Source organism: Chelmon rostratus, chromosome 2 (genome assembly GCF_017976325.1).
Source record: "Chelmon rostratus isolate fCheRos1 chromosome 2, fCheRos1.pri, whole genome shotgun sequence".
Taxonomy (NCBI): domain Eukaryota; kingdom Metazoa; phylum Chordata; class Actinopteri; order Chaetodontiformes; family Chaetodontidae; genus Chelmon; species Chelmon rostratus.
Genome location: NC_055659.1, coordinates 9992799 through 10014485, shown reverse-complemented (window position 1 = coordinate 10014485; position 21687 = coordinate 9992799). Strand labels below are relative to the sequence as shown.

The following is a 21687-nucleotide window of genomic DNA, read 5'->3' as shown; positions in this document are numbered from 1 at the left end:
TAGGACTGAATAAAAATTTATTTTGAAATTTGCTTTTCACATGCAAAAAATGATATAAAGAAAAAGGAATGACTGTCCCATTGCAAACAGAGAGAACACTTTAATCCCTTTTGAAAGGACTGTTTGAAGAACAGTGTGCAGTAAATGTGATCATTGTATTTCACTACATTTTGCTGTCAAACTGAAAGGAAACCAAAGGTCAAAAAGCAGAGGCACCTTGTTTGGAAAGAAATGAAAATATTGAAGCTAATGATGCTCAAGAATTGAGCTAAAAATATGCTTCCTACCTTCCTGTCACATTAAATCTTATGTCAATCTTTCGTTCTGTGTGCACTTTTCTTGATTTATGAGCATCAGAAGCTTCAATAAATAAGATGCTTAAAACTGTTATCTTGTTAACCTATTTTTTTACCCCACTTTTCAAGAAAAAAACAACAATAGACACAAATTACTTGAAAGCCGTCTGCTCAGCATGTTAAATATATATTCTATAAAAAAAAAAATGTGAGCCGAACCCACACTGATAGAGCTTACAATGATCTACACGTGGTCATCTGAGGACAGGAATCTGACAGATAAAGCTTCCGCACATTTGAAACCAAGCCACCACCAGTTTCGACCACGTGGAGATAACTTTTCAAAAGCTTCACTCCGTCCACTAGGAGACAGCAGAGTGACAGAGACAAAACAGTCACCCTAGCATCAATTCTCAAAGCACCTGTGATTGAGAACACAGAGCTGCTGGGGAATACATGAGGGAGGAATTAGGCTACAAAACAAAGAGTCTGAACAGCCTGGGGAGCTATTAGCCAAATGTTGACAACATGTAAACACTGATCTACTGGGGACTGACGCTGGGTATCCACACGTTGGTGGCGTTATTAGCAGTCATGGTGGTGATGTGTGTGGGTCTTTATGTGTGTGTTGGAGCTGGGCATGTAGAGCTAGGTTTATCAGTCTTTAATGGGTCACAATTTCTGGAGCAATCTAAATGTGGTGAGTGACAGCTACTAGAAGTGATACGGGGTGTGGGTGACCCAGTTGGAAGTCTGATCTTTGGTGCGCTTGGCAGAGCTGTGGGTGGTGAACAGGGATTTGAAGGCCTCCGACTTCTCCTCCATGCTCTGGATGGACCTCTTGGTGGCGGAGGTGGTCGAAGACTTGGCGCCTTTAGAGGAGCTGGAGGATCCCGAGGGTCCGGCCACAGCTAGGCGGTAAAAAGGCAAATGACAGGGAAAACAAAACAGCAGGGTGATGAAAACAAAGCAGAAACAAGACAAAGAGTGAGGAAAAGTTTGATAAGCTTTTGTTCTTTAATAAACAAGTGATCTCACTGGAGTGGTTCATATTCACTGAACATGTGACTGGAAAATTGATGTGCTGAGAACAAGAGGCCAACTGGGTATTGAGCCCTTCTGTATTCAAAGTCAGGCGAGACAAATCATGGAGAAGAGAAAGCGAAATAATGTAGTTTGCCTAGATTTGATTTTGGCTTTCCCAGACAGCCAAAGCTTTTTCTAAATGCTGTTCAGTGGTTAACGTCCTCACTGAAGACATAATTTGATGCCCAGTTGATTATACAAACTACTAGATTGTCCTAACATTTCAGGTGAAACCTGTGCATTTTAAACTGTTTCTCTTTCAGCCATGCTGTTTAAAAGTGAGAGCTGCCTGCAGTGATACTGCGCTCAGCACTAATGCCATTTGAGAGACTAAGCCTAAAATGAAGCTTTGTTCGTCTGTTTTTACCAGAGAAAACTGTGATTAGCTACCTGACTGGCTGTTGTCACCACCGTTTTGCAGTGGGCTCCTCCCGTCTTCATCCACTTGCGGAGATTTTGTGTCATCTGCGGGACGAAACAGGAGTGTGATTCAGACAGAGGACTTGATCCAAATGAACAAGAAAGACTACCATATAAATTAACGACAACCTGGCTTGATAAGGAATTACAAAAGGTTTCTCATTCAAGTTGAATTTAATATGAACCTTGAATCTATGTAACTACATGGAGATTCCAGCGATAGCCAGACGAAAGCTAACAATAGCTATTACTTTTACAACCTAGAAGAAGCTTCACGCAAGCAGGAAAAAGCTGCACTTGGCTTTTTATTGTTTCACTGAAATGTAAGTTTTGATTTGAGTAACACAAACCAAGGGTTTCTCTGCCTGTTCGCTTGTGAGGTGAGCACATCCTGGTGCTGTCCTGGGGACTAAACAGGAAACCATGCCAATCCTCTATGACTGCACACAACACTAAAGGTCTCTGATCTACCATTCGTAAACACAGGGCCACACTGTATGATCACTATACCTGCTCCTGTGGCAGCATTATAGGATTTGCATCTCTTTGCATACTTGTGTACAGAGTCCAGGTGACGTGGAGGGAAAAAAAGAACAAATTCATGCTCTATCCATCATTCACTGACCATCCAAACACAACCACAAAGCCACCCCACCAATCTGAGTGGTTTATTTCACAGAGGTGCACTCACACACTCCTCCTAAATCAAGAAATTCCCCTCATGTATGTTGAGTTCAGCCTCTTTCTGAATTATTACTTATAAAACCCTGCATATCACACACTGCCAACAAGCTTTGAAAGCTGTTGTCTCACACCAAGTATCGAGAGCATACATCAAGACATCTGTACGCACAAATAAGCAAAGCGATAAGCACAAATTGATCATCTGAGAACATCCATTATTAAATAGAGCACACTATTATTTTATTTTTTTTTACCAACAATGACACCACCAGGGCTCTGTATTCACTCAGACTCAGGAAAGAAGATTGGGATAGGAGTAAAACATCCTAATATTTACGGGAAACGTATAAAATAGATCAAATTTGATGACTAATCCAAAACAATTCCCCTAAATCTTCGCGCACTGCGTGACACAGTAATTATATTTTTTAAAATGCTTCCAGAAAATGTCAGCTTACCACAAGCCTGATGCCTGACGCATCTCTCACAAGAAGATGAAGAAATGATGTAATGGGATCATGTAATGATCATGAGATGAGATGAGTCAGGATCCAGGTGGCTTACCACAAGTTAATTAGTTCATCAACTTGGCAAGGCCGAGTTTAAATATAGTTGCAGTAGCTTTAGATTCAAGTCATTGTTTGTCGTAGCAGCGGATGGAGTCACACTCTGCAGGATTCCTTACTTAGTGAGATTTCCTGCAGGGAAAGTTTTTGAATAACCCGGCTTACTCCACTACAACACATTCAAAATATTATCCAAATGAAGAAGTAAAGGTTCTGGTGCTTTTTTGCTGCTTGGCTTTGTTTATGTAAATCCTGGACAGGTTTGCCTTAACAAGGTGCACGATGCCTCGACCAGCCTGTACACAAACCTTTTGATTCTGATGGCGTGGACACAGTTCCTGCTGCTTTGCTCTTCTTTGATTTCTAAAACAGGAGGGGAAATGTATTGATTACAAAACTTAAAAAAAAGGATTACATTAAAATTAAAATGATTCAGAGAAACATTTTTAATTGGATGCATTTTTTTTTTTTTTAAATACAGATTCCGTTGTATTCGAAGGCAAGCAAATAACAAATCCCTCTCTAGAACCCAAGGAAATATTTCAGCTGTAATTGTGGCACTGAGTGTTTTAGAGACAGCAGAAGTGTTTTCAGAGCCATATTAGAAAGACTTGATTGAAATATCTTGCCCCCCCCATTTAAAATCTGGATTCATAAAAGCAGCTAAGGATTTAAAACATGTTAAAATTACCGTATTCTTTATGTGCTTTCATTTATTTTCTAGCAGATCTGGTTACATTTTACAGTTGCAGTACCTGGTCAGTAGGTGGAGCTGTGTGCATTCGGTGGCAATAGCGGACGTCTATCACTAATAGAGTGAGACGTAAGACAGAACTAGTACAGCAGAGCCACACAGACGTTTAGACTCAATTATTTGTCAGTAATTTTGCTGATAAGATGCTCAGAAATCATAACCAGGAGGAAATATTAAAAAAGACTATAACGTGTATAAGCCGTAGACTGTAACTGTGACATAGTGGGTTGAAAACGTAACTTTGAATGGAGACTAATGTGCCCGTCGTAACGAGCGGTAACTCGGTACGACGGCGCTGCGCTAAAAAGGTTTAAACGAGCAATAAAACTGCCTTCTAAGGTGGGCAAACAAGTAGCCGTAACGGTTCTGGCTAACGAATTTGTTGAAATGAGTCAAATCTTTCTTTGTGTGTGTGAATGAGCGAAGGCGAACAGCATAGATGCTAACAGTAACAAAACCCGCGCATATTGCAGTTTGACCGACGTCAGTATTCAGTTTCCAGTTGGGTTTTCAGAATAAGAGCGGAACTTGGATGTGGTTACATTTCAAAATAAGAATTTCAGTGGAAGACACAATTTCAGTATTAGATTTCATCGTTATTTTTGAGCAATAGAGAGAGAGAGACATTAATAAATATCGGTAAGTTAAAAACAGTTTTAGGTTAAGTTAAAAAGGTGGAAAAGTTCATGAGAGAATAAAAAGAGACTAAAAAGAAGTTAATTGAAGATACATACTGTTGGTGGAAAAACATGGTTTACAGGATGATTTATTGCATGACTACATGGTTGTGATTTGAATGTTCATGTATTGATTAATTTGCAATGTGTGTTCTGAGATGTGTCTATCACTAACAGAGTGAGACGTAAGACAGTACCAGTACCGCAGAGCCACACAGATGTTTGGAATGAATTATTTGTCACTACTTTTGCAGGAATAAAAAAACGTTCTTAAAAGTGTAACGTAATTCAGTTTAAATTAAAACCCACCTTAGTTTTGGCTTTGGTCCGCCTCTCTTCCATCTTCTCCCTCAGCTTCTCCACCTCGTCTTTAGTGCCATTGAGCACAACAACATCGTCAACTTTGAACGGGTCGCCACACTAAAGTGCAAACAAGGCAGCCCAGGTAAGAGATACTGACTGACAGAGTAGGAAAACTTTCCAACACATGTAAAGTTCATAAACATCTTCATATGGTGATCATATGGTGTTGTTTTTTTATTCTGTTGTCCAAATGTTAATGTGAGCGAATTCTAAACAAACAACAAAAATGAACGTTAAGGCTTGTATGAAGTAATGTAGCATGGTTATGCATGTATTTGCTATATAGACACTGATACTGGAACAGTATTAAACAGTATTGTCCAGCCCAAAATTACTGCTACATTTTATTGTAATTTAAAGTAAACCACATCAGACACTAATCTTTAAAAAAAAAAAAAAACTTAAAATTGTTAGTGTCTAGTGGTGAAACCAAGTTTGGTAGACTGTCCTATAATGATTTTCTGAGTAGTCCTGTGGTAAATTCTTCGAAGCTACTTATTTATATCATAAGAAAGAGAAGGACATTTAATGTGTCGACTTTTCTGTCCCCTACCTTGAAACATACATTTCACAACTATACATTTGGGTATATTTCTCAAAAAAGATTAACTTAATACATCTGCTCGACATTCAGATGTGTAAGCCTCTTTAAAAACACATAAGCTCATGACAGGAAGGATGTATGATTAGGTCGTGATTTAACAAGGTTGAGGTGCACAACAGGTAAGGAGATGGACTCTTACTTTGACTTGCAAAGCAATGTTTTGTACATCCATTTAAAGTTGTTTGTGAGTAGTCTATGACAGGGATCGGATGCCCGAAATGGCACATAGTAAAATAAGTCGAGCTATTTCCATACAAAACTGCATAAATTAGTTTTTTTTGTGTGAAAAACAAATACACCGTGCTGAACACAAATATGAACAATTCTGACATATCAACATCCAAATCATCTCTGCCACATCACTTTGCTTTTCTGTTAATTTGCATGCAGGGCACATTTGATTCACTCCGAGAGGAAAACCAAACTCTAAACACAGTGAGGCAGATGGAAACAGGCAAATTCAGCCAGTCAATCATACAAACAGACACACACTGATGGATGCAGTAACTATTTTCAAACATTTTGACCTTCCAAAACATCCAGCCAGGATCACATGTGTCTATTGTTATCTATTCTACCAACTACAAATAAACAGGTGTAATGGCCTGGGCATCTTATTAACTGAATATCTGACTGAATAAATCTACAGACATTTTTTCATTTCATTAAACTTGTTCAGCAAGACTTTCCCTTAAACAACAGAAACTGGTAATGTTTGGTAAACAAACCTTTGCAACTATAAAGTACTTTCACTAAATACTAATAAAGAAAAAAGTTCGTTGCAGACCTAGCTGAATTATGGTGGGTACTTCACATGATTTTCCCCTTTGCATGCTAATTCAGCACTAAAATGGTGAAACCCGGAACAGTTTGCAAATAGTTTACAGAAATGAAACCAACTGGGAAACACAGTATCTGAAAAAAAGATAATTTAATGTTGTTGGATTTCTTCTGGACATGCTCAGCCAAATATAGATGGCCAAAATCCCCTAATAATCATTTTGTGCATTGCTTCAAAATTCTACTTACATAAGCAGCATGGCTGCTTCAAAATACGGGGAAACACACCCACATACAAGCACAAATATTAAACCCCTGAGTAACCAGCAGGGGATCTATTGTGTTGCCGTAATGCAGGCAGTGAACTCCGGCCATGTGCTCTGTTCAACACAAGAGGGATAATCTCAGGAGCTGACCAAGCAGCAAACAAACTCTGTGGCTGCTGCTCTGAAGTCAGTCACTCTGCTGCTGCTGCTGCTGCTGCTGCTGCTGCTGCTGCTGCTATTACCACAAACGACACAGTGAGCTGAGCACCTTATTAACAAGTCAGCGAACAAGTCGACCAGAATCTGGCTTCAGCACCAAACCAGCTACTTGACAAGGCGACAAGAAGGCAAACACGACAGACAGACAGACAGCGCTCAGGGGAGAGACACTGTGGACCATTCAACATGTGCGCCTGTAACTGGACAGATGAACTGGAATTAAAACGCGTTTGAGAGGAAAAAGAAGAGAGGAACCTGACGTCAAGGGGCTTCGAGGAAAAATGATGGCAAGCAAGAGGACAAAGAGAGAAAGATGCAAAACACCACTGAGTAGGAAACTGTGCGAGGGAGGAGAGTGGAAAAAACCTTAGGGAGAGAGTGTGTGAGTGAGATGGGAGTGTGTTCCAGTGTGGCAGGTGTGTGCGTGGGTGTTACTGCTGGTAACCAGGCAGGGACGGTCCTCGTCTCGCGGGGATGTGGCGGGGGGCGCGACTTAATCAGCAATGAATACAACTACAGAGAAACAAAAAACATATATGCAAAGCACTCTGCCTCACTCAGACCGGGTCTCAAGCTCACAGCGCAGCCACCCGGGTTACTCATTGCCAGAAACAAAAAGGAAATAATCCTGACAAACATATAACAGAAACCGCTCCTGCTGCTGTTGAGCCCATTGTTGCTGATGATGGTTGCCATGGAAATGCCTTGTGCTCTCTGTCAGACTCTGGATAAATTTCCGCAACGAGCTGTTTAGATAAAAATAATTAGCACAGGTGCTGAATTCCAGTGTTTTACTTCTTCATCATAAGGACTACAGACTGAACTCTCTCAAAGGTAACTGGCTCACCTTGCACTGGCTTTGCATTCTGTCTTTACATACTATGTGTTTATATGTGTTGAACTGACACAAGCTTTGCCTGTTCGATCTAGACAGCAAACGTAAACATAAAGAGATATAATCCTAAAATGAATGTTTGAAATGTGGAAAGAGTATGACCTTAAGCAGCAGGCCTAAAGGTTTTTGACTGAGAAAAAAAAGCAATCAAGCTGCAAGATATTCTTTGCTTACATGCTAGGTCATGCTAGGTCAGGTGTTTTTTCCTGTTGGGAAATTTCAACTAATTTTGACAGATGATAAGAGGTGTACACATTTCCATGTGGTCTTCAAAACTGTGTAATATTGAGTAATATTATTTTTGTGTGTAATAATATTGTACAGGCTAACTTTTCTACAGAAAGTAAGCACGATGTCAAGTATTTAGATGGTTTTGGGATATTTGATATATAAATGCCACCTTTGCTACACAGCAAACAGCAAGTTATATAATGCAACAATATGAGCAATGCATTCTGTAAAACGGTGATAGCTTCCATTACCCACACCAGTTCATTTTAGTAACTGGTCGGTTTTGGCTTTATGGGTGGTAATGATCAGTAACAATTGATGATTAATTTCCAGTCAATGAAAACTAATGGCATTGTTTTATCTATGAAATAACCAAGTTACCCACATTGTTATTTTAATATATTATTCTGTTGTCTGCAAAAATGTATTCACTAAGAGAGCAAACTACGATCAGCAAGTTTTTGTTATTTTCACAAATAACCAACTATCAAAATTATAATGCGTTTTTTTGTTGATCAACTAGTTTTAATATGTTTTAATTCATGATCCAAGCAGGAATTAAAATATTTATGAGAGCAAGTTCCATAATTGCATTTAAAAGGTTTACTGGAGTGCTCTACACTGTATTTTGCTCTTTTTCTTTGAACTTTGCCTCTATATTTTGTCAAATGTTGCTGAACAGTTTCCTTTGGCGCTTTTATTTGGCATTTTTGTTGGGGGGCAAAGTAGAAGAAGAACAGTTACTCTACAATTTATTAGTCTGCAATCAGACTGCACGAAGATCGGTTAAAATCCAATATGCTTCATAACTACTAAATTTAAAGACTACACCTTAAAAATATTAACCAGACACAACATGTTGCCAGTAATGCATTACATCTCAGATGACAGTCATTAATAGACTTACTTTATTACAGTAAACTACATTTCTTGAGCTAAAAAAATGACTTCATCAATTAGTGCTAACCTACATATTTAACCCTATTTCATATCCCTCGGGGGCCTAGGACCCTACTGCAAATAACCTATCTGGGTGTCTTCATTGCAGGAGTTTTATCTGTGGTGTTGCTGTCTGAATACGGTGAAGCACGGCTATTATGCGCCAGCTTGAAAGGACAAAATTCAGCTTCCTGTTCTGCCTGGGGATGAGTGTTATTATTTCTTCAGTCATTTACTTGAAGACCAGGATACCAACAGAGCCCAAGCCCATAGAGCCTCAAAACTGCAAGCCCTTTGCCACCGAATGTAAAGCTTTTCTGCCCGGCATGGAAGAGGGAGTAGAGTGGTACCACCGAGACTGCCAGGTATGTAGGGTTTAATTTTATATATACAAACTTTCTTACTGCATTATTAAAAAGAAGTTAAGGCCTCTCCTGGTGAGCTTTCTGATTTATCCAAAGTGCTCATTCTAGCCAAACCTGCTATGACACTGTTGCCTTGTTACCAACTCTACTACACCCAAAAGTAAACTACATGAGTTCATAATAGAGAGTGATGAGCAACATATACAATCAACAGGTGGTCATTGTCATTAGGAGTTGTGACATGATATCCATTCCGCACAACATGATTGGCTTTTACTCGTGGTGTGACAGCTCAGGAAAAAACAACAAAAAAAACACTTTGCTTTTTGCCACTTAATATTCAAGTTCAGTGTGAAAGTACAAAAACAACAGTGTGGAAAAAAAAATACACTGACATGCAAATTATTCGCACTAAAGCTCCCATTGTGCAAATGTGGTGGAACTAGACTCATCACTCAGGAGAGCAACATTTTCTGAGCAATGAATTGCACTGTAAGATTTCGGCTGACATAAACAAGATTCCTTGGTGGCAATATGCTAAAAGTTAATGTGTAAAAGAATAGTGGTAAGTTAAATATAAAGAGTTTGAATTAACCAAGCACAAGTGATTTACAGATCCATGCTTTCACAATATCTTCATGACTAATCTGAGGAAGTAAATATTCTATTAAAAAATGCTACATGAGTAACTATATTTAAATAACATCTGTCGTGTTCATTTATCTTTATTGTCTACAGGTAGAACGCTATATTCATAATAGTCGCCTGCAGTGTTCCAATCTGACCAGAGAGCTACACTTCATCACAAGACCTCTGAGCCGTGAGGAGGAGGACTACCCTTTAGCATTCATTCTGACTGTTCACAAGGAGCTGGAGCTTTTTGTGCGCCTGTTGCGGGCCATTTACATGCCACAAAATGTCTATTGCATTCATGTGGATGCTAAAGCTCCATTGGAGTACAAGGCGGCCGTGAGGAAGCTCGTCAGCTGCTTTAAAAACACCTTCCTCTCCAGCCGCAGCGAGACAGTGACCTATGCTGGGTTTTCCCGCCTGCAAGCCGATTTGAACTGCATGAAGGATCTTGCAAAGTCCAACATAGGCTGGAGGAAAGTGGTGAATCTGTGTGGACAGGATTTTCCCGTCAAGAGCAACCTGGAACTGGTGCAGTACATGCAGGGTAAAGAATGGAGGGACAGAAACATGACGCCTGGGGTCAAGCAGCCGGAGTCTATGAGGCACAGGACACAGCTCCAGCACACTGAGATCAGAGGGTCACATGTGGCTCTGAAAGGGGCGGGACTAAAAAAAAGTCCTCCGCCACACAATCTGCAAGTTTATTTTGGAACAGCCTACTATGCTCTCACAAGGGCTTTTGTAGATTTTGTTCTGAAAAGCTCAATAGCTCACGACCTCTTAGAGTGGTCCAAAGACACATTCAGCCCGGACGAGCACTACTGGGTGACACTCAACCACATCAAAGGTAAACTGCCTGTTTTAAATGGGTGTATAGACAAGCAGCAAGCACGACTACTAGTGACATAACCTGTTTCATGCTTAAACAAAAGGAGATGAGGTGAGGTGAGATACAGAAAAACGATGCACCAAGGTTAAATATCATATCTGATACATAAACCATTTAAACTGTATCTGTTAACAGTGCTTTTATAGCAAAAATCAGGATTGGCTAGTTTACCTGAGCTGTGTGATGTACACATGTCTCAAGTGTCATTTCTCACACTTGAGTAATGCTTGAGTCAAGTCTCAAGAGGTCAGATTTTCAAGAAATTGAAATGACTGTTTTCCTCCTACACAAAAAGACAAGCATGTTAGTTAGGACATAGTGTATTTACAGCATACTGCACATAGGGATCTGACCTAAAAAGTGAACTTCGTCCCTCCTAAAGATGGAGGTTGAAATGAAATGGACTTTGTGTAACAAACTGTATTCTTCTAGAAACATATCTGTTCTCAGGTGGCAATAAGGCCTATTTTTAATGTCCACCTTATGACTTTATCTGAACCCTTTAACTGATATCAATACTGGCCCGGACCACTTTGTCCAGATGTTGGCAGTTACTTTATAATCCTAAAATCCTTCTATTATTTAGGAAGTGTGAAAATAAGGCTGAGATAGATACACTTTAGGGAACTGTTTTGTTTTGATCTTCACAGGGTTGAATTTGTATCGTTATTATTGTACCTGTGATAAGCAAATGCTGGCCCTGTTGTTTGCCTCTGAATGAAAACCTACTGCAGTGGTTGTACGCAGCTCGTAATTGGCGGTGAGAAGGTTAGACATGTCGATGAGGTGAAGAAGATGCCACACTAGAAAACTTACTTGGACAAGCTGCACAAAGGTGACTTATTGGTCGTACTGGTTTCAGTTTTCATTAAAAAAAAAGGCTTAAAGGATGAGGACTGCCAAACACACGTCTGGTAAATTCCAGACATCCAGTAAAGAGCATCACACGGGCGCTTCCCTCAGCTTTTCTACTGGAAGCATCCGGGATCGTCTCCCACACAGTGGATGAGACAGTCCCGAACAGCACTAAGTAAATCCTTATAATTCAGTTAGGTCGCATAATCATGATTCATTTTGTCTGGTTATGTGTTTGAAGAAGCTCCAGGCAGCGACATAGATGGAGGCTGGGCAGGAGACATCCGGGCAATCAAGTGGAGGGATCAAGAAGGAGGAACACACAATGGCTGCAAAGGTACTGTAGCATAATAACAAGGTACTACTTTTAATTAATTAATTTTATTAATTAACTGCTGTAACACAGGGCTAATCTTTGGTCGAGCTTAAACTGGTCTTGCTCAACTCGATGTATTGTTAATTCTTGATACTATAGAAATGTCACTGCAACATTTAGAATCAGGCATGAAGTTCACAAACAAATGACTACAGTAAATTTTTGTGGCCAAACTCACAACAACATTCACAAACAAGCAGTAATTAATGTGTTTATCTAACATTAGCCTACCTTATATTCTATCTCTTTCCTATGAAAAACTGTCAGCTCCTTACTCTATGCCTTATGCTCTTGACAGGATTACAGGAAAAAGTACTGGCTAAGGCAAGTCAAGATTTACACAACAAAAGATGATAAGAGGACTGGTATGAGGACTTATCTGATACGATGTACTCTCCAATAGGTTTAGTCTGTGTTTTATATGACCTTTTACAGGTGAAAGATGAAAAAATTGTTGGGTTTTTTTATGTAGTAATGAAATACACGCAGTGAACCATCCATCATCGCTGCAGTAGCACATAAATCTTCTGATAAACATGCACAGCATCATCAAAGGTCTAAAATTCACAATTCTGTGGCAAAACAGACTCAGGCCTAACACTTAATATACAAGCACAAGACCAAAATTGCTGTTTTTTTTTTTTAGGGTATTACATCAGAGATATCTGCATCTATGGACTGGAAGACCTGCCATGGATCATCAACAGGAACAGCATGTTTGCCAATAAGTTTGAGGGTAATTCCTTTCCAGAGGCACTGGATTGCTTGGAGCAGTGGCACAGGAACAAGGTGTTGAGCCAGGCAACTGTTCCCATAGAGCCATCGTGGCTGCTGGCCATACAGAGCAACTCAAGCAGCAGCTACTTCAACAGCAGTGCTGGAGCATGAAATCGCCGCTGGTACCACCAACAGAAGTCGGGCTACATGCAGTGCAGTTTATTTGCACTCGTTCATTGGCTGCGAATCTTAAAAACGTGAGCAGGAAAAACTGAACGGCAAACAGCAGGATGGTGCACAGTGCACCTCCAGGCTCTGCAGCACGCCCACTGTTCACAGATGAATTTGCCTATTTATGAAACTGTAAGATGGCTGTTCTTTTTGACAATCAGAAGACAGAATATATGTCAGATGACTAAACTATCTTTACAGTAAAGCAATGCAGTTAAAGGAAAAGTACAATGTATCCAAGATAAAAAAAAAGCAAATATCAATTACTATTTCTGACAACTACAATTCATAAAGTATTAAATGAACTGCTGATCATACATTAAATGTTTAATATTGTTCAGTGTGTGGTCCAGTTAAGATAATATTGTTTGATCTTTTTTTTTCTTAATGAAGTAAGTAACCTTTTCCCTTCTTCAAACAGAACTAAGAATCTCCATATATGATAGCGGGTCTATGAGGCTGCTGAACAAAATGCTAACATTGGCATGCTAACATGCTCGCAAGTGATATTTTCCCCTGCACTTTTATTGGTCGATTTACAAAAGTGACTTGCTTAGGCAAAGAGCTCTAGGTACTAATCAGTGTACATGAACTTCAAACCTAAGACAAAAGATCAAGATAAACACAACTTAGGGTGTATTCAGACCACTAACAGCACTGGAAACAAAGAAGTGTGTACCTGTGGACATGTTGTTTCAAGGTACAGGTAGAAATTGAAATACAAAACAGGAAATCTACTGTGAAGGGCTATTAAATGCATGGAAATGAAGCAGAACCCGACTTCAAAAGAGGGAGAGTGGGAGAAAGACAGAAAGAGCCCAGATGTCAATGTCAAACCTATGACCTCAGCCCTGAAACCTCACAGCTAATTCAAGCCTAGTCCTGTCCAGCGGATAATAATTATGAGTCATTTCATGTTACACATTATCAGGATAGAGGCCAAAGAAATATACTCCCAGGTTCATCTAGTGTACTAACAACTGTCTAAACTATGTCAGCTAAATGAGAAGCAAGCATCGTCAAGAAATTGTGTATTGCCTAATAAGCCTATCTTTGTAAAAAATCTCTGCAGACAGGGTCAGTTTCCCACAAGAAGCACTGTAACTTTTCTTATGGTTTCAGGCTCTATTTCTGGCAAAGTCAAACAACTGATCCGTGCCAAGATGCTTTCACTGCCACAGAAACAACAGCAGAGACTGAATGTCATCTGCTGTCTGCTACCTCACAATAGCCTGTGCATGAGAAGTTACGGCCATAACTATAAAGTTACTTAAAACTCACAGGTCAGGACCCGAATAGGCCTGTCTCTATTTCTGTGAGATTCCCATGTGGCTCCATTTAGGTCACTGTCGGGACGGCTCAAAAAGAGGAACAGTAAAGCCTACAGATGCCTATAGACATCTGACGAAAAATGACAATATGTATTGTCTTTAGGTTAGCTGGGTCTGTGACCACACTTTCCCCACAATTCCAGAAATAATACAAAACTACATTTAGAATAGGGTCAAATTGGAGTAGACTGTATGCCACTGAACTACAAAGATATCTGTAGCATGTATGTGCAAACTCTAGTGTCCTTCTGGACCAAACAAACAGAAAAATAATTTTAGAACTGTTACTACTAATGTGTTTGCTAATGCTGCTGCTACTGTAGTTGTTTTGTTGAGTTTAACCACTTATGAAGTAAATGTTTGGTAAACACTATGTCACTGTAAAATAAAGTAATAAAAATGCACATATTGGCCTCAGTTTTTCCATTTGCTTTGCAGCCATTGTTTCGTATACTTATAAAGACTAGCAACCCAAAACTGAAGCTTTCCATCTATCTATATTGTATAGTGTATCATACTATAAGGCCATAAGACATATGCAAAATCGGAAATTTCTAAATGACAGGCAAACCACCCTTCATTTACTGGCAGGAAGGTTCTTAAGCTAATAGCTTGCCACAGTCTCCTCAGTTATATAAATTTACTGATTTTTACAGCTCCCTATATTTTGACAATTTTGAGTATTTCTGGCTGTTGAAATTAGTTAAACAGTGTAAACATGTTTTGATTTCAAGTCACACAGGTTTTCTGGATAGCTGATACAACATTTTCAACCAGTACACAGTGTTTTGAAATGTCAAAACCTCCCATAGGAGTTTTAAAACAGTACACTTCAGACAGGCTGGTTACACCTAGCATTAATGTGCATCTTGGGTGATCCGATCACAAACGGACAGCTCTAAATACGTCAGATCACACCTGGAATTACAAAAAGTCTCCACATGTCTCAAGTGACCACTTGTGATCAGATCTCACTTCCCCACTCTATATGCAAATAAATACATAAATAACTTCCTTTTGCAAAGACCAGATGTGTTGTTGTTTTTAAGCGGTGCAGCTGCCCAACACAAGCACCAAACAGGCTGAGACCAAAGGCATAATGTTTTTTTTACACAAAGACAGAAATAGTGTTTCAATGTCACCCAGGACACATTTGCTTATACTAAAAGAATGTTGCCACATGCAGCCCAGACCACCTCCAGATGTGGTCTGAGCGATTGGATCTCAATATGTGCTTAATGCACTTACTTAGAGCTGTCCGCTTGTGATTGGATCACCCAAGATGCATGCTAATGCCAGGTGTAAACCATGTTGTTAACACACATTCTTTCTGGGTAACAGACTGTGAATCTGGAACCATGTCAATAGCAGACTGCTAGAGTGTGCTACCTGCATTGATATGAAGGCTGCTTATGTACCCAGCATTAGAAATGAGAGGACTGCAGGTGAATAAAACAAGCAGAGCCACTGTCACACATTGAGAGGTCTGCAATCGGAAGCAGTTTATTCAAAGAGAAGGATTACCAGTACCTTTGGTCCATGCAAGAAAGTTGGAGTAGAGTGACTTGGGGGGAAAAAGTGAAATATTGCTCACCTTGTGACAGATTTCTGTCTTGACCTCCTTCATGGCCCTGTCAGAAAACACGCAGCCACAGGTCTGCAGGTAACAGAACCTGTAAATGGAAACAATGGGGCATATAACATGGATTTTTTTTCTTCAACCTTTTGGAACTTTCCCTGCACAAAGCAAACTGTCAATACATATAAAGAACATGAGGAGTTTTTCTACCCTTGTTTGATCTAAACGTTTGACATTCATTGCCAGTGATTAGAACACCTGAGTTCTGTTCAGCATATATTGAATTTAATAACATAATGTGATCAACAGTGAACTTGTCAAAAGTCTCACCCGATAAGTACTAGACTAAAGTAAACTAGACGAACAATGTTGTTGTTTAGAGCAAATTGATAACCATTTTTGTTTGTGGACCTTTATTTGCTGTTTGTTACCTGTGCTTGCCATTCATCTCCAACCCAACAACAGGGCAAATGAACATGCCGCAGTGGATGTCCTCATATCTGTCCCCTTTAGCATTTCTTCTCTCTCCCTCCCACTCAGGGTTATCAGTCAAGTTCAGTTCCTTAATATCCTGCAGAGAGAATAGATCGTCAAACATGCAAACAATCTAATGAACCAGAGACAAATGCACACAAGTGTAGACAACTTTAGCATTAACATACCTTGATCCCACGGATGTGAACTACAGCCTCGGCATTGGGTCTCTCAGCAGACTTATCCAGAAGGAATTCAATGACAGCATCTTTGTTATAGAGCCTAAAACAAAAATGGACCAGACTTAAAGAGCATACTGTGCTGTAGTAAGCAGATATTTTTACAGAATGATGGATCGTCAGGCTTTAGTGATCTCGACTAGCCCATTTGTATACGAGTTACTGCAAGTTTTTATTCATAAAATGTTCAGTTAGTGTCACATCATCAAGCAGTCTTTACAAGGGTACCGAGGAAGCCTGATGGATGACAGATAAACAGAAAGTCAACTCTCACCTTCCCAGTTCACAGGAAACAATGGGACGTCTGAGTTTCTCCTGGCTCAAGGCGCAGTATTTCCATTTGGCAGCTAACTCCGCATTTTTATCGACCTGTGCACATGAGTAGGTATATAAGAGCCCAACATACACATACAATATCAGTTAATTGTCTTCGTCTTAAGACTGTGGCGATTAAACTCACATTAGGATAGGGTAAGTGCTCTACTTTAATAGCTAACGCTATCTGCTTAGCTAGCTGTGGAGTATGTTAGTTTGCCAACCTACGAGAGCATAACACTGCACTACACAAATTCATTGAGTGGTTACTATATCTTTAAAAGCAAAATATGAGAATTTATAATTAGTACTTAATTGTATTTAGTTGGTTAGTTTTTAAGAAAACTTGGCATAAGCTGCTAAAACTGTTAGCTGGCTAACGGTTAGCTTAGCAACCAATGACAGCAAAATCGCTAACAGTGACGAATTTGAAACGAAGGAAAAAATAAGCGTAACCCACCTTCTCGACTTTTTTGGGACCTTTTACCAACTCGTGTCTTTTGGGAATCGTTCCTCCATCACATCCCATCTTGAAAACTGACTTATAAAGTTTAATTATCGAGTTAGCTTACTAAAGACAACGCGACTCGCAGGCAGGAAGTTCCCAGGTTGTAAACAAACAACGAGAGATCTACAAAGCTCGCGGGATGTGCGATTAATTTGATGTCGCCCTCATGTGGCTGAATAGAGCATGTTTGGCTAAATTGAACACAACTTCAAACTCTTTGGTGTATTTTGTAGCTTCAACCACAGTGCGGCGGCATCACTCCAAATATCAATCTAATAGTTTCTAATAGTTTCCGTTCCGCATGAAGCCCAGTTGCAAGCTGCCACAGGAATGGGAAGCAAATGGAAATTCACCATTTACCATGAAAAAAAATACAGAGAAGAATTTTTGTAGTTATTTTATCTAAATTGTTTGTTTTTTGTACTAGTTTTTTTTAGCTTAGTTTTAGTTGTCTAAAGCATGCATGTAAACAAGGGAAAACATCCCTTAGATGACTTCACTCCTTTACTGCCCATCTATCTATTAGACATTTTTCAGTCAGCCATTAAACCCAGAACTAGTAAGTGACATTAGTCTGGCTTTCAGGCCTGTTGTTAGAGTGGTCTAAAGATGAAAGTTTCCTTCTAAGATAGTTCAATGAGTGCTAATGAGATCTGTTTCCTGTGCCTTGCAGGCTGCAGATTAGTTTACTATCGATGGTGCTGTCCAAGAGCGACCATTAGTTTGGGGAATACCTCAGTGGAGACATCTCTGGCGGCATGACTAATAATCTGTGTGGGAAAGAAGACTGAATAAAAACACAGCATTGGACTTCATTTTGGCTGAGAAACTAGATTTCAACCTCTTTACACTCACCACACACCAGCAGCCGCTACTGTGGTTCCCAAAATGCAGAAAAACGTACAATATAAACAAAAAACATTTCTCCATTTTGCCTGTTTGTTCGATTGGTCCTTCCTGTAATTTATAAATTGCGTTATGTGTCTTATTGAATTTCCCCCCTTTCTCACACAGGGCTAAATGTTTAGTATGGATTTTCATTAGAGGCAATGGAGTGAAAGCTCTGTTAGCAAACTATCTCTGAGAGAGTGGAGCGCCCCAGGCTGATAGAGCAAACCAACACCTCAGTAGCACACAATGCACAATGGCCACTGGACAAAAGGAGACAGAACAATGGTCTTCTATCCCTGTCCTGCATGTTTTGCTGTTTTCAAAACCACACAGCCAGATAGTTGTTTTCCATGATTTATTACAGTTTTGTGTATTTATGCTGGCTTGTATCTGATGCACCTAGTCATAGAAACATGTTTCAGAGATCTCTTTAGTGGAAATTGACAGAAATCTTAGTGAAAAGTGACACATTGTGTTGCTTTGCACCTGTGCTATACAAGTAACAAGTTACTACGCAAGTTCTTCGTCAGCTATAAACACAAATTATGAATAGTTTCAAGTATATCAGGTAAAAAAAAATGCAAAGAACTACAACCAGTCATTTCACAGTATTTTGGTATGCCAAAGGTAATCCAAAAATGCCTGTTTTAAAGGTTTGAGTCACTTGAGCTGGATGGTTGAAAGCAGAGGAGTTGGTTGTTTACTACTTGTCATTTACTCTAACCATTCAGAAATCACAGCTTCCACGCAACAGAGAGACGTGTGTTGTCACAGCTCAATTATCGCAGATGCATCCTGAAAGGCAACAGTGAAAGTTTCGTTTTATTTAGGGGTTATTTCTCATTGCAGTTGTTGCATTGTTAATTTTTAAAGGAATGTTGAAATACTTGGAAAACGAGGCGGCAGTGGAAGAGAAGAAGTTTGCAGTTAATTCAGTTATTTTTATCAGATGAGATTTAAAACAACTTGAAATTGCAGAAGGCAAAAAAAAACAAAGCACCCTGCGTCATTTCTGACGCGACTGCAATCCAAAGCCACAGTGCGTCTCTGCCAGTACCGGTCAATCTTCATTGTTTTGATCACCATCTTCTCCAGTTTTACAGTTGAATCTGAAGACTTTGCAAAGCCGAAACGCAGCTTCCTCTTCCCCAAATCTCCCCCTCTGATTGACCTCCCTACCACACATATCTTCCTGGCCTGCTGTGGTGCTACCCAGCACGGCTGACCCAAAGAAAACCCCAACCACCAAGCGCCCATCCAACCTCATGTTTATACTTCCATGATGAGTCCAACCTGCCCAATCAGACTTCCACTGACTGGCCTTGAACTGAAACTGTATACATCTTAACCATCCCAGCCATCCGAAGCGGCCAGCAGAGACCAAGGCTGCATTAATTGCACGGACCAGCCCTGGTAGTGCACCGAGTCCAATGCATTTAGCGTTTCTAATTGGGAAGGAATTGCTGTGTTTACATTGGCGCTAGTTGATAGAGTTGGACCCTTAGCCCTCTAGCCAACCGAGCTAAGGCCCTCTGAAGGAGAAAAAGCAAACTGCCTAGTCCCTGAAATCTCTCTGGACAGAGCTGGAAGGAAATTATTTGGAACAGAGAAGAGGGATATTTACACAGATTTATTAAAGGTGATGGGGAGGAGGTGAATCTCTTTTTCATCAGGTTTTACCTTAAATCTATAGGGCACTAATTTGATTAGTTTTAGGAAATGCCATACTGTGAGGGAATGGAATGACTTTTACTCCCAAAGGCCTATTTTGCTTCTAAAATGACTAATTTAAAACCACCAGGGTGAACGTCTAGTGTGCACTAGAGAGCGCCTATAATCACCAGATATTCAACTAAATATTTTCGTTGTAAAATAATATCTCAATACTTTAATTGTTATTAAATCATTCATAGTTTTGTCTGTAAAATGTCAGAAAATAGTGAAAAATGTCCAAAATCCGAAGATATTGAGTTTATAATTAAATGAAACAGGAAAAAGCAAATTTTGCTGAATTGCTTTGTCAAAATTGCTGTCAATTAATCATATAATTATAATTAGGGGTTAGGGTTAGGGTTAATCGACTAATCCCATTATCATAAATAAATTAAAGTAGCACACTACAAGAATTGTCAACCCAAAAGTCCCATCACCCAAAAAGTGACGAAACGTATGAAGGCTGTTGTGAAGACCTTTCATAATTTCCTGAAGCAACTCGAGTGGATGAAGTGACGCCACACCTTGTGCGAGCAGTCAAAAATTCAACTGCAAAATTCTACCGTCACCGCAACATTTCCCCTCAATAAAATGGCTGCTACACGAAAGAATATTTTATTTGTGATTCTAAGTCGAATAGGGAACACTGCTGTTCTCTAAGCAGCTCCAACACCATGTACCAAGCCATATGCAAGTTCATGTACCTAGCATATAATGAGAAATCCAAAACCCTGGAAAAAGCGCACCACATCCAACATGAGGACTGCAACGGGTTACCACACACACCAGTCGACCACAATTATTTTCTCATTCCTTTTTCTGTTTATGTTGAAACTCACATACCCAAAATTATGTCAGTTGGAAACATTGCCCATAACTAATTTTTCTATCCACTTGGTCTGAGCAGTACGAGTGTGATTAACCCACTAGAGCTTTGCCACATACTGATACAAATTTTCGATAGCCTGTATGCAAAAATATCCCATGTAGTCTGGCATGAAGTCATAAACGTACTATCAGAACTGGGGTTTTATTTTTGTTGTCATTGTTTATAACGCGATCAGGATCAAATTCCAAATTTACAGGATTACGGTTTATTATTGTAGGTGATTCCAATTAGATTTGGAAACATGATAGATGAGTCAGCAGCAAGGAAATCAGGTTTTGTCGGTATCTCTCAGCTTCCAGCGTATGACTGATGAAGAAAAACATGCCAGATGTTGCCACGATTCCTCCAGCAGATGATTGCGGAACATTTTTCCTCGTTGCACCAGCCTGCCGTGTGACAATTTTAAACCATTGGCTGCACCGAAGCGTACATCTCAACATTTTATCTACCGCAAACTTCATGAGGCACCGGGACCTTGTATGATCCCGGCCAGGCTGAGACGCAGACCCATGCATCAGCACACACAGTCCACCTGGACACATTTTTACCACCAGCCAGTTAATGATTATCTTTTCCACTGCGGCAAACCAGCTCTGAACACCCGCAGACACAAACCCCCTTATGGAGAAATGGGTAGGCACACATGCATTCGCAGTATGCAGACAAGCATATGACACACGCACACACACACACACACAATCATGGTCCCTCCATGATGGCTGTGACTGGAGAGGGAAAGTCTCCATACATCAGTGGAGGCTATATGAATGGAACAATTGCTTGTGCGCTGGCAGCACAGACTCAGTCACATCTCATTAGCCTGACGGGATACCCGAAAGGTTCTGACAGCCTCCTGGCTGTGATTGGTGTGGCCCGGGGTGATGGGGACATACCTGTGGCTG

At 40.0% G+C, this 21687-nt stretch overlaps 2 protein-coding genes across 2 annotated transcripts; one reads left to right on the top strand and one right to left on the bottom strand.

Moving 5' to 3' along the window:
* On the bottom strand, positions 1 to 17387 carry rtf2 (replication termination factor 2). Its single transcript, XM_041948274.1, has 9 exons — positions 17245 to 17387; positions 16744 to 16838; positions 16419 to 16512; positions 16188 to 16327; positions 15772 to 15850; positions 4793 to 4903; positions 3361 to 3415; positions 1773 to 1847; positions 1 to 1207 (listed from the first exon to the last, which is right to left on the bottom strand). The coding sequence occupies exons 1-9, from the start codon at positions 17311 to 17313 to the stop codon at positions 1011 to 1013; spliced, it is 915 nt and encodes a 304-aa protein (XP_041804208.1). The 5' UTR covers positions 17314 to 17387; the 3' UTR covers positions 1 to 1010.
* Positions 7342 to 13257, top strand: gcnt7 (glucosaminyl (N-acetyl) transferase family member 7). The gene is made up of 5 exons (XM_041948288.1): positions 7342 to 7549; positions 8890 to 9145; positions 9884 to 10625; positions 11764 to 11859; positions 12545 to 13257. The coding sequence occupies exons 2-5, from the start codon at positions 8939 to 8941 to the stop codon at positions 12784 to 12786; spliced, it is 1287 nt and encodes a 428-aa protein (XP_041804222.1). The 5' UTR covers positions 7342 to 7549; positions 8890 to 8938; the 3' UTR covers positions 12787 to 13257.
* Positions 17388 to 21687: the final 4300 nt, after the last annotated feature.